Raw genomic sequence first — 15,243 nt, forward strand, 5'->3', positions numbered from 1 at the left:
TAACGCTACCAAATTCCAACAAAATCGGCTAAAGAATTATTAATATTTCTACGAAAAAACGATTTTTTTCTAAAAGTTTGACACCCTGTATCTTGAAAACGAAGCATTACCGGACTTATGTTTATATAAACTTTTCGTCTTAGCATCACTCAAAGAATAACCCTTTAAAGTTCGACCACATACTTAAATAACACCTTGTATAATGATTATGTCGAGGATTGTCATTATCGTTTGCAGTTATTCTTTCTGGTGACACGGGAAGCTCTGGTGGGCCCGAAAATGTTTCAATGTGCTGTCAGTCTGGATTAGAGTTTACTAAAATCATTTTTACATCTTCAGCGATCCTTACTGATGATACGGAGATACTTCCAGCATCTCTAGTTGCGATTGCTAAAAACTCCTAAATTTTACTGATTTTGAAATGTCCCTTTTAGTTAAAGCATCCCATGACAGTCATTTTGATTTTAATTTTTTATAAAGTATTAAATCTCATCTATTTCTCGGTTTTCCCTTTGGCCACTTAATTAACTAATCCTAGATTGCTAAAGTTTTGGAATTATAATATCTGTGTTTAAATATTTATAGAATAAATCAGTTTTTCTTCATAGATCAAATACGACCATCTAGAATTTGAAGGGCATTTGAGCTTGCTATCTCCTAGTAGTATAATAGTTGTAAAATAGGGTAAAGTCATGCGATTAGGCTTCTTTCTCTTCCCTAAATTTTTGACTTTTAAGTTAAATGAGATTCAAGGAAACGACAACATACTGGGTATCTCTTGTATGTTCTTAACAACACACGTAGCATAACCGATGTACATTTGAGAAAGTATAATACACTGGATTACATCACGCCAGCATTACGTAATGCACTGTGTAACGAACGTTGTAAATAACTAAATAATACCATATTAATTCAATAACTTTAGGTGAAAAGCATTGACCTTTCAATACGAAGATGCGCTTTACTGTGTTCCATTCTAAAATTACTTCCTTATTTTTGGCGAAGACCTGAGTGCATATTAGAAAATGATGATGAATTCTGACTTATTATTAAGCTACAAAGCTGATAGTTTCCAAATCTCAAAGGCAATTTCCTTTTAGGCCTTGAGAACGGCACACAAAGTCCCTTAGATCGCAAAGACGCCCTAACACGTCGTCCCTTAGATTTCGATGCCGAAGAAGAGACTAGGAAACACGAGACCTCTAAATGGCTTGAACACCATTTTGGCTCGGAATCCAGATCTTCGAATTCCACCTTAGATGACGAAGAACAGCCCCCAAAAACTAGTTTCTTTAACGTAACAATAAAGAGTCAACCGAGCAGAACTGAGAATTTACAAAGGAACTATGTCAGTACCGTAAATAATTCGAACGCTAGAGTTTATAGTCCTGTTGAACCTGAAAGGGATAGAAATCAGTCCGGGTATTATAAAGGTAATACTTCTAAATTCTCTTCTTTATCTTTTTTCAATTAAGCGGATATCAAACATTTCACTAATACTGCTAACAGGTAATAACAATTCTAATTTGCTCAGCTTCTGTCACTAACATTTAATTCTGATGAATTATAAAATTGTTAGCACTGAATCATGAATATTTCAGGAGTAAGTGAATGGTCGGAACGCCGTCAAGACAAGCAGCACCACTATAGCTCCCAAAGGGAATCGCCACTGGCATACCAACACTCACCACCACCCAGGCACGTGCCTTCTCCATACTACGTGGACAGACCATCCAAATCGCCAATTCCCGATTATATGCGTTCCAGACGTTCTCCAAGTCCAGACTATCGTCCTCAATATTCACCATTGCCAGATTACAGAAATGGACACTCTCCAAGTCCGGATTACAGTAGACCTGTCAAGATTTCAGCTTCTCCGATTAGGTTCGAAAGGATAATAATGTTGGTTTAAATTAACGAATTGAAAATTTTATAGGGATCAAGAGGATTCCCCAACTCCTCCCCAAAGGAAGAAAGCAGTAGATCGTAGGGAGAAATACGTTGATAGCTCTGACAGGAGAATTCGATACGACAGTGGATATAGGTCTACAGGAAGGGTTGAAGATTTAAGGTATGTAGCTGATGTGAAGGATCATTTTGTAGTGGAAGACATGTTTCTGTTTGTTTACAGAGATGATAGAATTGATCGCATTGAAGAGCCTCCGCCAGATTATTCTCCGCCCAGCCCTCCTCCGATGCCCAGAGAAGATAAAAAGCACTACCAGAAGACCCGGTTTGCTGCAGATACAACTCCTCCGAAGGCTAAGAGTGGGAATATTATTGGTAAGCAATCAAGATAAGTCCCTTAAAAATGCCGTGGCATTTTCCTTATTTAAGGTCTCGTGGATGATGAATAATCAAGCAGAAATTCGTATGCTAATAAAATCAGTTTCGAGTCGTGCTAAAAAAAGAAAAAACACATGCATCTATAAATTCCATAAAGTTTCTTGAACATTCTTCAGTTCTAAGCCCTTCAGTCAGTCTATCACTCAGTCTCTGTTTTATCAAAGTCAATTTTTTAAGTTTTATTTCCATCTGTTCTATAGTGGACACCTCCTTAGAGGCTTTAAAACTGTTCGAATTGTGCATGATTTTTAGCGATGGTTTCGATATTTTGAGATGTCTCTTTTGATTTTAAGCGGGAGCGAAGGGAGGGTAAATTTCAAGAATAACAGATTTACATGCTTTGAAACTGATCAGATTGAATTGCCTGTTAAATAAGATTTCATAAAAATGTGGCTAAGCCACATTCTACATACCAAATTTCTCTCTTTTGCCCTATGGCGTACATAAGATGTCCCAATTTAAAAGTACTTTCTAATAATTCTTCGCAGACAATTATTGTTTATGAGAATATAGAGATACCATAAGTTAACACTAACCAACGATTAATTATTCAAAATATGATTTTAAGCTCGGTATCATCATCCACCACAACAATTATTTCAGCCGAAAATCAAATCTCCTTTGTAGAGTTACTTCCAGAGGTTTATTGTGACAAGTGGAATCGCAATTCATAACATGAATACAAAGCTTGGAACAAGTTTGCCAGTCAAAGATCAACTTATTTGCATACGAAACATTACTATTAGACGTGTTTAGTAGGTATTAGATGCCGGTGGCAAAAATGCCATGCTTATATACCTCATTCCATATAACTAGATAAATAACCGAAAGTTCAATAACATTTAAATCCATGAATCGTTCCTTGTTAGAGAATCCTATTATGGACAACAAAAAATCCTTCCTCTATATATCTTTTTATCGAGTATAGAATTATTACGATTTTAATGAGATAATTGACTTCGTATGTAATGGACTCTACTAGGAACATGGCAATAAAAATTTCCAATTAATTTTCAAATATCTTGTTCTTCATTGTTGCAGGCCAGTCTATTCGCAAGTTAGTCAACAAGATACGGTCTGCTAGTGCTGAACGGAAAGCGAAGCAGCAAAGGGCTAGAAGATCACCTAGCCCTTCGTATCAGCCCGGTCACGTCATTGACAATATTGGACATACCATGGAAAGACAGCCAGTGCAAAGGTAAGGAAAGAGACTTTTCTTTTAATTTTTTTAATTGAAAAACGTGGTTTGTTATAGATATTATCTGGGTGAGGATCCGTTTGGCGGCAGCATCTATGGAAGGGAAAATAAATATGATGGAGTTAAACCTGCTAGAACTTCTAGGAAAGGACGAGATGACGATCGTGATCGAAGGTAGGAATTTGAATTATAGTAATCTGTTGTTCAAGCCGGAGTATATTATTTTATGGCGTAATCTCTAAAATATGTAGTAACTACTACTCTTGTACGATTTGATTTAAACGTGTTTTGTCTAACCATTAGATGTACTTAGAGGTATTTCCGCAGTAATGTAGATTAATGTAGATGACTAATAAGTTTTATGAGACAATGGTTCCAAATTATATACAATATAATAGGCATATTATGTAAAATATAGTTGACAGCATGAAAACTTCAACAACGTGATTCTCAACTCATATCTAACTTTGATTAGAAGTAATTATTCTTAGTAATGGGCTGCATATACATAGCAATATTTGAGCTGGTCATTGAGCAGCCTGAACGTTTAAGGAAAAAAAGTAAAAGGACACATTTAGTAAGGGCTCAATTTTTCAAGTGCTGGCAAGTTTACCGGGAGCATAATTTTTGTGTTAAACTGGAGTTTGGCGCTGGCCATTGGTTGGATTTTCCCTTTCCGTGGAAACCATATTCCCTGTACACTTACCTGCATATCAATAATTTTTAAGTGGAATTTTCAGAATTCAGTTTGGAACGAGATTATTATAGTAAGTAACTGCCATTATTAAATATATTTTCATTTCTACTGAGTGGATGCTTAACTTGAAGTTAATGTTAAAAATGGTAAATGGTTATTGGGGAAAGATAGTTTAAGCATGGAATTTATTCGCATTTGCATTTTTTCAAAAGTAGAATTAATTCAAGAGTCAAAAAATATTTTAAGACTTCTATAATCGAAATCTCGGTCTGAGATAAGGAGTATTTATGAACAATACGATAATCAGATTTGATTTTAACAATTAACGTTTTTTTAAATACAAACCATTTTTTAAGCACAAAGCTGCTGATAGGTAAAGGAAACGTTAGACTTGAAATTTATTGCTGCAACTTTTCCTACAGGAAGAAATTGCTTCTACAATTATTCCTCCTTTTCTTGATATTTGAAGGCCTTTGCCTTTCGTTTTGTTTTAGAAATCACTTCTTCTACGTTCCTAATTGAAAGCTTTCTCTACCTCTTCCAGTAACCTGGTACCCTTGTACTAATCTTGAAAACATTATTGACTATGATGGCTGTAGGGCTTTCTTTAACTGCCCTCATTGATTGTTGTCCAATATATCTCTGAATTTCTTCACTCTTTTCTATTTGTTATTCAAATGCTCAGGAATCTTTCTGCCAGTCTTCAGAATGTTTTAAAACATTATCACCACAACATCCTCTCTCCCTTTCAAGTCGTTTTCCACGGTTGAATTACTTGAAGGTGTTACGTATAAATTTATAATAAACTAAAAGTCGGAAAATGTTTATTCTTTAAAGCTCTTTTTGAAAAAATGTGGGACGAAAATGTATTTTAAATTTTCTGTCCGTTTTTGTCGATAGTTCTGCGAAAATTTCAGATGAAAAACCTTAATTTGCATTTAGAAATAAAATTGAGCATCTTCTCAAAAACAACAAAACAGAATTTAGATTTCTTGTTCATTTAATTGAAATTAAACTGGAATTTGTTCATTTTCTATAACACTGTTTTTCTTATGATTGCGGCATCCAATATACTGTGCATAGCAAAGGGATTATGATTCGAATATTGAAGTTTTTACTATACTTTTCTAATATTATGATAGAACTACATTTTTAACTCCTGAAATTACTGCCATCAGCTCGTGAAGCAGCTTAATCACTTTTTCTCCTGAACGTAAATAACATATCAACCAGGCTTCAGGAAAAATGCCTATACTGCACCCCACACGATTGATGGAAAACTCACACTAGCATAAAGAATAATGAAAAGCTTTAAGTATCTACTATAATTACGGAGAATAAATAGTCGGTCTGCAACTCACATTACCGCTGTTGTGTTTCCTTGACCTAACATAAATCTATGGTCGAACAAATAAGTCAATTAAATACATTTAAAACACAGTTAAAAGATATATTCACAATGCAATGTAATGTCAACAGAATAATTCAACATAAGTAATAACTATAATTAATAATTCGATTGATGAAGAAAGAAGTGAGCTCAAAACAAAAAGGAGAAGGTATCACAAATCGAAAAAAAAACTTGTCTCAAGAACCAAGGATAATGTTCTTGTATCAAATGAATACAGGACTATTTGCCAAGAAAAATCCGGAATATTGGTGGGAATATTTGGAAAAATCTTGTCACATAATTATTTATATTATCTTCGATATTTTGGACCTGGAAAGACCCACCGCCATCAGAACATTGCTAAAGTAGCTAAGAAATTAATTTTACAAGTATTTTCACAGTCGCACATTCCGGCTTGTAGCAGCTGGACAATATGCTCATCTTAACCAGTTAGGAGTTAGGAGTGTAAAATGTCAAATTTATTAGTGATTTTAACTAGGATATTTTTGTCACCTGTTTATTTTTCCAACTTTCTTAACCTACGCAACATCAAAAATGTTCACAATCCCAAACTTCACTCCGATTTTTTAAGTAAATTACCCTCGTTAACATGCAAAACTCGTACTTTACCATGTGGGCGGCCCATTATTTACTTGGAACGTATTTGCAATTAACAGCAAAACAACACAACTATTAAAAAACAATCAGACATGTGGAAAAAAATATGTTCCTTTATGTTCAGCGCTCATTGAATAACGTAGGCCGCATTTACCTCACAGAACAATGCTGTTATTAGACATATAAATCTGTTCGGACTATTTTACTCAAGGTCCACGTAAGATTCTTTAAAAATTACGTATGTATGATATTGAGTGTCGCGACGGCCAAGGAATGACCTTAGTTTTATGGCATTTCAGCTATATTTGGCAAAAACTATTATTAGTCTTCTTAATTCGTAAAGGACAAGGCTTATGAGCTCCACATACCGACTGCAGCTTACGGAAGTGGGTTTGTGTGATTGCTTAAAAGCCTTATTCTCTTTAACAATACAATGGCAAATACAAATTGATGTTTAACTGGAAAATTGAAAAAACCTTGTAAAAAACTTGCAAAAAAAACAACTTTTTAACATTGTAATTTTCCTTCCGCGACAACATTACGGAAACATAAAGGTTTTAAAACTATTGGTTTTGTCCACCTGAACCAAAATAAATGTACGTAAAAGCGAATCAGACATCATAAAACTCTTCAGGTTTGAATCAAGTCGCATCAAATATCCATTTACAATTTGTATCAAAACAATAAAAAAATCCATAGATAGACCCCACGGGGGTCTGAAAGATACCTGAAAACTCTTTAACGTCAGAGGAAGTTTCTCCAGTTTCATGTTTTTTAATGCTTGAAGAGTCTCCCTTGAGACTGCGAAATTAAAGTAAAAGTAAAAATAAAGAAATAATCTCTTTGTTTTCATGCATTATCTAAATTATTTAGCAGTTCGATGACCAGTCCCAAATTTAGATGTAAACTTTGTTTTAAGTTATAATATTAACCTCTGTGATAACATAGAAATATTGATGAATTTCCTAACAAGTTACCAAAAAATATTAATACCAAAAGCTTTGTAAACTTATATCTATCTCAATAAATCGCGATGAATGAGTAATTAGTTGTCTTTTATTCTATTGGTCCTTTGTACAGTTCTTTACTACACCCAAATTGGCAATTTCTTCCTAAATTATTTTCTGGTTATGCATTCAGTTGATAGCCGCAGTTTAAATTTATTTTAATAAATACGAAAAGGTAAATAAATAATGTTCATAGTAGTTTGTTGTAAAATTAATACCTTTAACTGCCATTTCACTAATATGAATAAAGGCCAACCGATCAAAGTTCTGCTAATTTTACCTGAAAGATAATTTCCTAAGCCAAAATCTTGGTTCTATGGAGATTATCCCTCTGATAAACTTGCCGCTCCTTTGATTTTTCGGCTTTTTGAGTAAAAACAGTGTTGGGATACTCGCTAACCTGTTTTAAATCCCATATTTCAGAGTCTGTTAACTGGAGCATTAAACTCATGAGTGGTTAGGATGACATTAATAAATAATTATTGATTAAAACATTCGTAACCCACATATCACTGACGTCACCATTATATTCGCCACCAACTTTTACTTGGTTTTAGGCGACTTTTACAACAATAAAGCGTAGGCTAGATATGTTGTTCTCCATTTTAGTGAAATCATATGCGTAGATTTCTTTTTTTGTAGTTTTTGCGTACAGACGATTCTTCATTGCTTACATTTTCAATACTGATTACCTTTTAACTTAACTTGTGCATTTACCTAAAGAACCAAAATTACAAAAAAATTAAATTCACATAAGAGTAGAGAGGGATATCATTACCTTAGTGAAGCCTAAAGTGATCATTGCAAACAAGTATAATTCCATTTCCGCCCACATTTTTTAAATATCGGTCATTTCCGCGTGCTCAAGTGGGGGCCGACCGCCACCAAATACGGTTCTGGGCTTCGTTTTTTTTTTAAAGTAGTTTTTAATCCCCCCACTCGCTTCATTACTAAATTAAGGCAGCATGTAAATTACCATCAAAACATTGGCGAGAGATTGTAGCAAACGCCTTTTGCAGGTCGCAAAGCACGCTTGGGAGGTTTAGTAAGTCGACTAGCCGGTTAATGAGTAGGTCAGTGGATGAAGGGAGGAGTTCTCAGACATTGCCCAGACATCTTAATAAGTACGAACCGCCGAATAGGTTGAATGGGAATAATCGATCGAACAGCACCATTAACGTATCGATTATCAATACTGTGACTCCACCTAGGATTGTTAACGAAGGTAAGTACTTCTTGTGTATATCTTGTAAATATTGAGTCGAGAATTAGTTTGATTCCCTTCGATCGTTTGCTTATTTCTAATTTTTATTTCATCAATATCGAAATCTGTAATCAATATTCGAAGCACTGAGAATCTGAAGCATTGAAAAAAGATTTATTTCTAATTAGGAGAAGAGTCCACAATCATATCAATCATTTGAACTACAAATACTTTTTTGCTTTTTTAAGTTAAATTGATCAAGCTTAGCGAAAGAAATTGTTTAGTTTAATAAACATTTACTAAGGGTTTAAATTTTTGTTTGACAGTTGATATTTAACATTTTTTCCGGAAGTAGCAGACCCTGGTCCTTCTAGCTTGGCTTTATTTTGAAATCGCAGCAGTTGATCCCAAAATTGTAATCAAATAAGGTTAGTGTAGGATTCATTCTGCATTACAGGATGTTAGAGAAATAACTTTCATAAATTTAACCAATGGTTAGGAACATCATTTGAAACAAAAGTGTTTTTTGCAAAAGGGTCGTCAATACAACCATTTCCTTGGAAAATAAAAAAACTTTTTTGAGAATTGGGAACGTCGCGTCCTGTTTGTTTAATTTCGATTAAAAAAATGTTTAGGCACTGCTTCAGTCGGAGTATAAATTGTTCCAAAATCTTAAGTATTAATTGCTTTTAACAATATGTAAATAAAAAGGAAATCTCATAGTCAGGTCTTTTATACAATATGATTTGTTAGCAATAAAAAGAAATTAAAAGCCAATAAACACAAATTGTATTCAAATCAGTATGAAATACAACAAGAAAAAATATTTAGACACATTCTACAAGATGTGACAACAAAAAGACAAAAACAAATTTTAATACTTTGTCAGGTTCCTTCGACTCTTTATAATTGCTTCTAACCGTCTAGGCATAGAATTAACTAAATTTTTAGTTACTTCTCATCCATGCTCATCCATGCGTCCATTAACTCTTTTTTCTAATCGGTACGGTTGTGTATCGTTTTTTTTTCGAATATATTTGTCTTCCCACAAATGTTCAACAACATTCACGTCAGGTGACTGCGGGGGTGTTTCCCATATAGAGGGAGTATTGTAAAGAAGTCATTCCTTTACTAAACGCGATTTACGTTTAGGATCGTTATCGTGCTAAAAATGATAACAATCTTTTAGATTTAATTCAAGAGCACTTTGACGCAAATTATTCATTAAAATGTCTAAATATATTGTGTATTGGTTCATAATACCATCTGTGAATACAAGATTTCCTACATCATTTGCTGCCATACATTCCCATACCGGTACGTTACCTCCTTCATGTTTGACTTTAGACTAAAAATTTCCTTATTCAGAGCCGTACCTTGCTTTCTCCAAACAAATTTTCGTCTATTCGATCCCCAAACACTAAATTGGCTTTCGTCAGAAAATATAATAGTTTCCTAAAATGCAATTGACTTGTGTTTACGAGAATCTGCAAAATCAACTCGCTTTTTTCTATTAATTTTATTAATTAATAGTTTGTGACGTGCAACATCAGCACTGAATCCTTCCTTTTTCAATTTGTTTCTAACTTTTTTGGTGTTACAGACTTCTCTATTATAGTTTCTAAATCTCTGGCGATGTTCGTTGAAGTTTTAAATAGATTCTTCTTAATAGTTCTGACAATAAAGCGTCCATCCTTGTCATCAAGTTTTGAAGGTCTGCCGGTACATTTTTTTATTTTGGACTGTATTTAAAACTTTAAATTTGTTTATAGTATATGCTACTGAAGAATAGTGTTTACTCATCAGTTTTCCTATTCCTCTTGCGGATTTATCTAGCGAAATCATAGCAAAACACATTGAACTTGTCAAATGTAAATAACTTCAAAAACCGATAGATTTAGACTACTTAAACAAAAGTACATTTTCTCTGTAGAATTGTGCGTTTTTTTTCACTTTTCGACTTGTTTTAAGTATGGTTCAACAGATAAAAAAATATGTTTTAAATTATTTAAATAATACTGTGAAACTGGCGTCCTCTAGGAGCAATATGAAAATAAACTTAAAACTCGTAATTTATATACTAAAAAACATAAAATTGCCAATTTTCAGATTTATAGTATCAAAAGTTTGTTAATTATTGACAAATTTCAGAATAAAATTTAAACTTTGATGACGATTTATCTCTTAAACCAGCGACATTGGTTTAAGCCATGTTGAGCTCAATCACAATATTTTGGTGTCTAGTATATCCAGTTTAGTGTTGACCCATTCTTTCTGACTCACCTTGAATAAAATTTTAAGTTTCTCTTATTTTAATGAAGAAGCAACTGATTCTAAATGATCGTGGTAAACCTATTGTTACTTGTTGCGTCTTTTTGCAACTGGCAAATAGTTGAACACCAACACGTACATGTGTCTAAATACTTTTTTTCCTATTATATTTGATACTGGTTTGCATATAATTTGTGTTTATTGACTTTTATATTTTTTTATTGCTAATATATCATATTGTTTAAAAAACCTAACAATCAGATTTTTTTATATATACATTGTTAAATGGAATTAATACTATTGATTTTCGAATATTTTATACTCCAACTGAAGCGGTATAATATAGATATAGAGTGGCCCTTTAGTGCAGGATATTACCGCAATTTATTTGGTGTTTGAGATAGAAACAAAAAGTTAAATACAAAAGTCATGGGGTGGTAGCGCAACAAAAGACGAATAATGCAAATTTATAGAAATAACTTGTCAATTACAGCACATTTCAGTTTCTCGTAAAATTCTGAGAAATTTTATGCATTTTGAAAAATCAAATTTTTTCAATTATCTTTTCCTCTCACAAATATTAAACTTGTTCTTCACTCAGAGCAGCGTATGTCACCATTTTTGTCCCATTTCTCAGGACCAAATTTTAAAACGACACGTGTATGTAAACAAGCAGTCAAATACCATTCAATCGATTTTTTTACAGCTGTCTTGTGTATTTTAAATGAGAAGCGAACGTTAAAACTACACTCAATAGCAATTAGGCACCAAGGTTACCTATATTTCAGTGATCTTGATTGTTTGCATCTACCGTTTTCAATATAAGGAGATATCAAGTGCTTCTATGAGATATCATGCATAGACTCGAGTTGCGGTGATTTCTTCTGAAATAGGTAGACTCCTCTCTTCACTTTAACGACTCCCTCAAATTATTATAAAATCAAAGTTTATGACCGGCTTCGTTCGATATTAGCTCCAGAGTGAACAAAGTTGATACCGCTCTTGAGGTTCTGCGGGACTAGAAAAGGAGACAGCTTCGGCTGTCTTGCGACCTCAACAACGATATTTTAAAAGACGGAACAGAATAGAAAAACGACATTTTTGCTTTGAATTCAATGATCTGTACATTTATATGCCATTAATTTCGAAATATATTTATGCCCATACACAGCATAGTACGTACTAAATCAACAACAACCTCATTATTATTATCCATGAATCATCACTTGCTGATCATTGAATTGGTATGCATTCCTATTGATTCGGTCTCAACATTAATAAATTATTCATGAAATGAATATAGGTGAAGTGGCCAGTTAAAAAAAAGCGAAACATGAATTTGACAATCATTTGCCATTACCTGAGTAATTTGGAGAATGAGACTATTTCTGTGCTCATTTGACTCATTCATATACTCATTAGAAGAAACTCTCAGAATGTTCCAACTGGAAAGTCATATAGCTATGTTTCTAGGTTCGCATATCTCATAGTGTGCGCAACAAATAAAACTGACAAAAGTGATTCAAATGAATACATTTTCAAACTGTTTGTTATTCGCCCCTGAGAACCACACGCTGCGCTATGCACTTTGCAAATGTTGTCCATAAATTTTCAGCAGTAAGTAAGTAATTTTTTTTTCTTTAGGCCCTGCCAAACCAGCCCGTACCTACAAATCCAACCTTGCACGCAGCAAAAGCCTCATCGTCCACGGTGATCTAGACGCCGCCCAAACCAGACCAACCATGTATACTTCCAACTCCAACATTCACAGACTGAACGACAACCCCAGTGGCCTCAAGAGTCCTGGACTTATTTCAAGCCTCAACAGAAGCCATAAGGTTGCATTTGATCCATATTTAAATAAAATTACAACACGAAGAAATTTGCAGGATGTAAATAACGATGACATCTACACATCTCGTTTCCAAAGAAACGGAGATAGTGTGGACAGCGGCATCAGAAGATATCCAGATTTCAGCACCAACAAGAGCGAAAATAAAAGAGTTTATATCTCCGATATTAAAAGCTCATCCCCCGATTATTTTAAGACGATAAATGGGGACTCTGATGATTGGAGAACCAGAAGCTACAACACGGCCACCTCTAGATCAACCACCAGAAACTTCAATGGCACTGATGTTTATGAGCCACCCACCAGGTAACCTTTTATTTCACATATCAAGAACCTCTTTTACTATCAGTATATCTAACTCGCAGACTTCGCGACACTCACATCACAACTTCTGCTCCTTCTCCAAGTCACTCAATACTGAGACGTGGTAGCAACTCCAGCACAGATTTCTCAGAAACTTATCATACCACGACAAGGAACGATGATCCTCAAAGGCCCAGTGTTACGAACACAGTCAAGACTATCAGCAAGAAAACCATTCCTGGGAGACATGGTAGAGGGCTGGAAACCATTGAATCGAGTGAAGTAAAGAGCATCACCAAGAGTCACTATAGGAACAGCAGTAGGGGCGGATCACCCCCAGGAGGGATGAGATACTATGAAAGCGAGAGGCGATATGATACCTCAAAGCCAGTCGTCATCGAGGTCAGGAATTATAAGAATTAGTAGGTCCAGAGAGTTATTCAGAGACTTTTTGTTTGTTAATTTTAGTAGGTATAGGAGCCTTTGGTAGATCTATAGAAATGTCATTTATTCATGCAGAATCGCTATTATTTATATGTCTTGCATTGCGGAGAAGTGCCATTTAATTTGTTCCAAACGTAGGAGGTACTCTTTGTTGATTGCCATGCCTGAAGCAAACGTTTATTTTCCCCATAACAACTAAACTTGCCAGTTTCCCGTAAACTTTGTTTCCATTTTTTACACTACCTTTAACATTTTATTAAGATACGTTATCTTTAATAATAACATTAATCTAGGTTAATTTTTATTAATTTATTTGAAAGTAGATCTGTACATTTTCATGCGTTTGAATCCAAGAAGTAGTGCTCAACACTAGGTTTGTATATAATAAACTTAATACGAAGGTTTTAACCGTATTGTTTAGCGAAAACAAATTAATAAAGTTCTTACATAACATTATGCGTCAGTTTTATTGACCTTTACGGTCGGTTAGCAAATGCAAACATGTAGAAACTGCGTATGTAATTGGCTGCGATCCTGAACTATCATATGATACGTATGAAATCTAATTTTTAGATATCTGGAGTTATTGGCGCCGACAGAATGATTTTCTTAAAAAATTTCTGAACGAGGTTGATGATAAACTGAGGATAATAATAGATTTCTAGGTGCGAAACGTATGTTTTTGTGTTGATAAATCCATTAATGTTTTCGGTTCGGGCTTTGATTAGGTGTTGCATAATGTTGAAAACTGAAAGATTTCCATTTCGAATTGCTTTTAATTTGCGTACATTCACTACTTTAATCAAATATTTGGAACGAGTGATCCGAGGCCAAGGAGTTCTGCTGCAGAGGTTTTCTTCGAATTCTCCGGTATCTGATTACAATCGCAACAGAGACAATGGCCTTACTGCTCGTCAACCAACTAAAATAAAACACGCACAAGGAAAAAATGTTGGTAATATTAGACATCAGTAGTCAAACGCTTATTAACTTTTTGCGAAGAATATAATCTCCGTGTGTCTTTCATAATCAGAAAGGTCATAGTAAGGTCTTTAGCGCGTGACCATAAAAGGTTGGGAATACCTTAGAAAAAATTGTATCTTATTCGATAAAATCTGAATTTTTATTATTTACGGTTCAATTTTGTTTTATTTTCATCAAACATAACTTTTATATTCATTAGCTCATATTAGTCGTGGACTCATAAATTTTGCATCAACTACCTCATACCAATTGTGGAAACATAAATATATGAAATAACTATATCATTCATGAAAACATTATTATTGTACTACAGCTACATTTTTTTTAACATAACTTAAAATCGATTCCGTGTTAACCGATATAAAGAAAGCCTTAGTTTAATACAAAGATAAAAAACCAATGCAGTTTCATTATATTGCAGAAAACCATCTCTAATGTCGGGTATCGTTTGTTAGTCTTGTTCCTTTTGACATTGTAATTTTCGATTTTTTTGGAAACTAAAAGCACTTTCAACACTTTAACGTATCTGATTGGGCTATGACCAAAGGACAATTTTCTACAATCAGTAAAACAACACAGGTCTGCTTATTTTCTGGGTTTTGCCTACACGATGCGGGGATCTAATACTTCGCATGCAGATTAGTGCTGAAGAAATCCTTCATGCCAGATAAAAATGGAAAGGAATAACATTATTTATTCTCTACTCCATTATAAATGTAAAACCATTCATATTTTTAGTATAGACTTGAACACTTAAATATATCGCATATTTGTTGATGTCAATATGATGCAATATGGGACCATACTATTTATGGACTGCATTATGACCTTAGCTAAATCATATCATTAACTAGATACTCCAGTAATGAGCTTTCTGTTTACTTATTTATTATATAGTACAAACATCGTCATTTGCGACTTTGAAA

The 15,243-nt window shown here is 34.0% G+C and overlaps 1 protein-coding gene across 3 annotated transcripts in view; it reads left to right on the forward strand.

The window, feature by feature from the left end:
- chas (chascon) overlaps positions 1-13,789 on the forward strand; it is a 54,393-nt gene extending 40,604 nt beyond the window's left edge. For 2 of the 3 annotated variants that reach the window (XM_066402216.1, XM_066402215.1), the window contains 10 exons: positions 1,104-1,436; positions 1,605-1,887; positions 1,940-2,074; positions 2,135-2,286; positions 3,391-3,547; positions 3,605-3,721; positions 8,279-8,484; positions 12,379-12,572; positions 12,624-12,892; positions 12,952-13,789. In XM_066402216.1, the coding sequence (XP_066258313.1) occupies positions 1,104-1,436; positions 1,605-1,887; positions 1,940-2,074; positions 2,135-2,286; positions 3,391-3,547; positions 3,605-3,721; positions 8,279-8,484; positions 12,379-12,572; positions 12,624-12,892; positions 12,952-13,312 (2,207 nt within the window). In that variant the 3' untranslated portion in view covers positions 13,313-13,789. The remainder of the gene's footprint in view (positions 1-1,103; positions 1,437-1,604; positions 1,888-1,939; positions 2,075-2,134; positions 2,287-3,390; positions 3,548-3,604; positions 3,722-8,278; positions 8,485-12,378; positions 12,573-12,623; positions 12,893-12,951) is intronic. The other variant, XM_066402217.1, reaches the window with a different exon arrangement.
- Positions 13,790-15,243: the final 1,454 nt, after the last annotated feature.

The sequence above is a fragment of the Euwallacea similis genome, chromosome 25 (genome assembly GCF_039881205.1).
Source record: "Euwallacea similis isolate ESF13 chromosome 25, ESF131.1, whole genome shotgun sequence".
Taxonomy (NCBI): Eukaryota; Metazoa; Arthropoda; class Insecta; order Coleoptera; family Curculionidae; genus Euwallacea; species Euwallacea similis.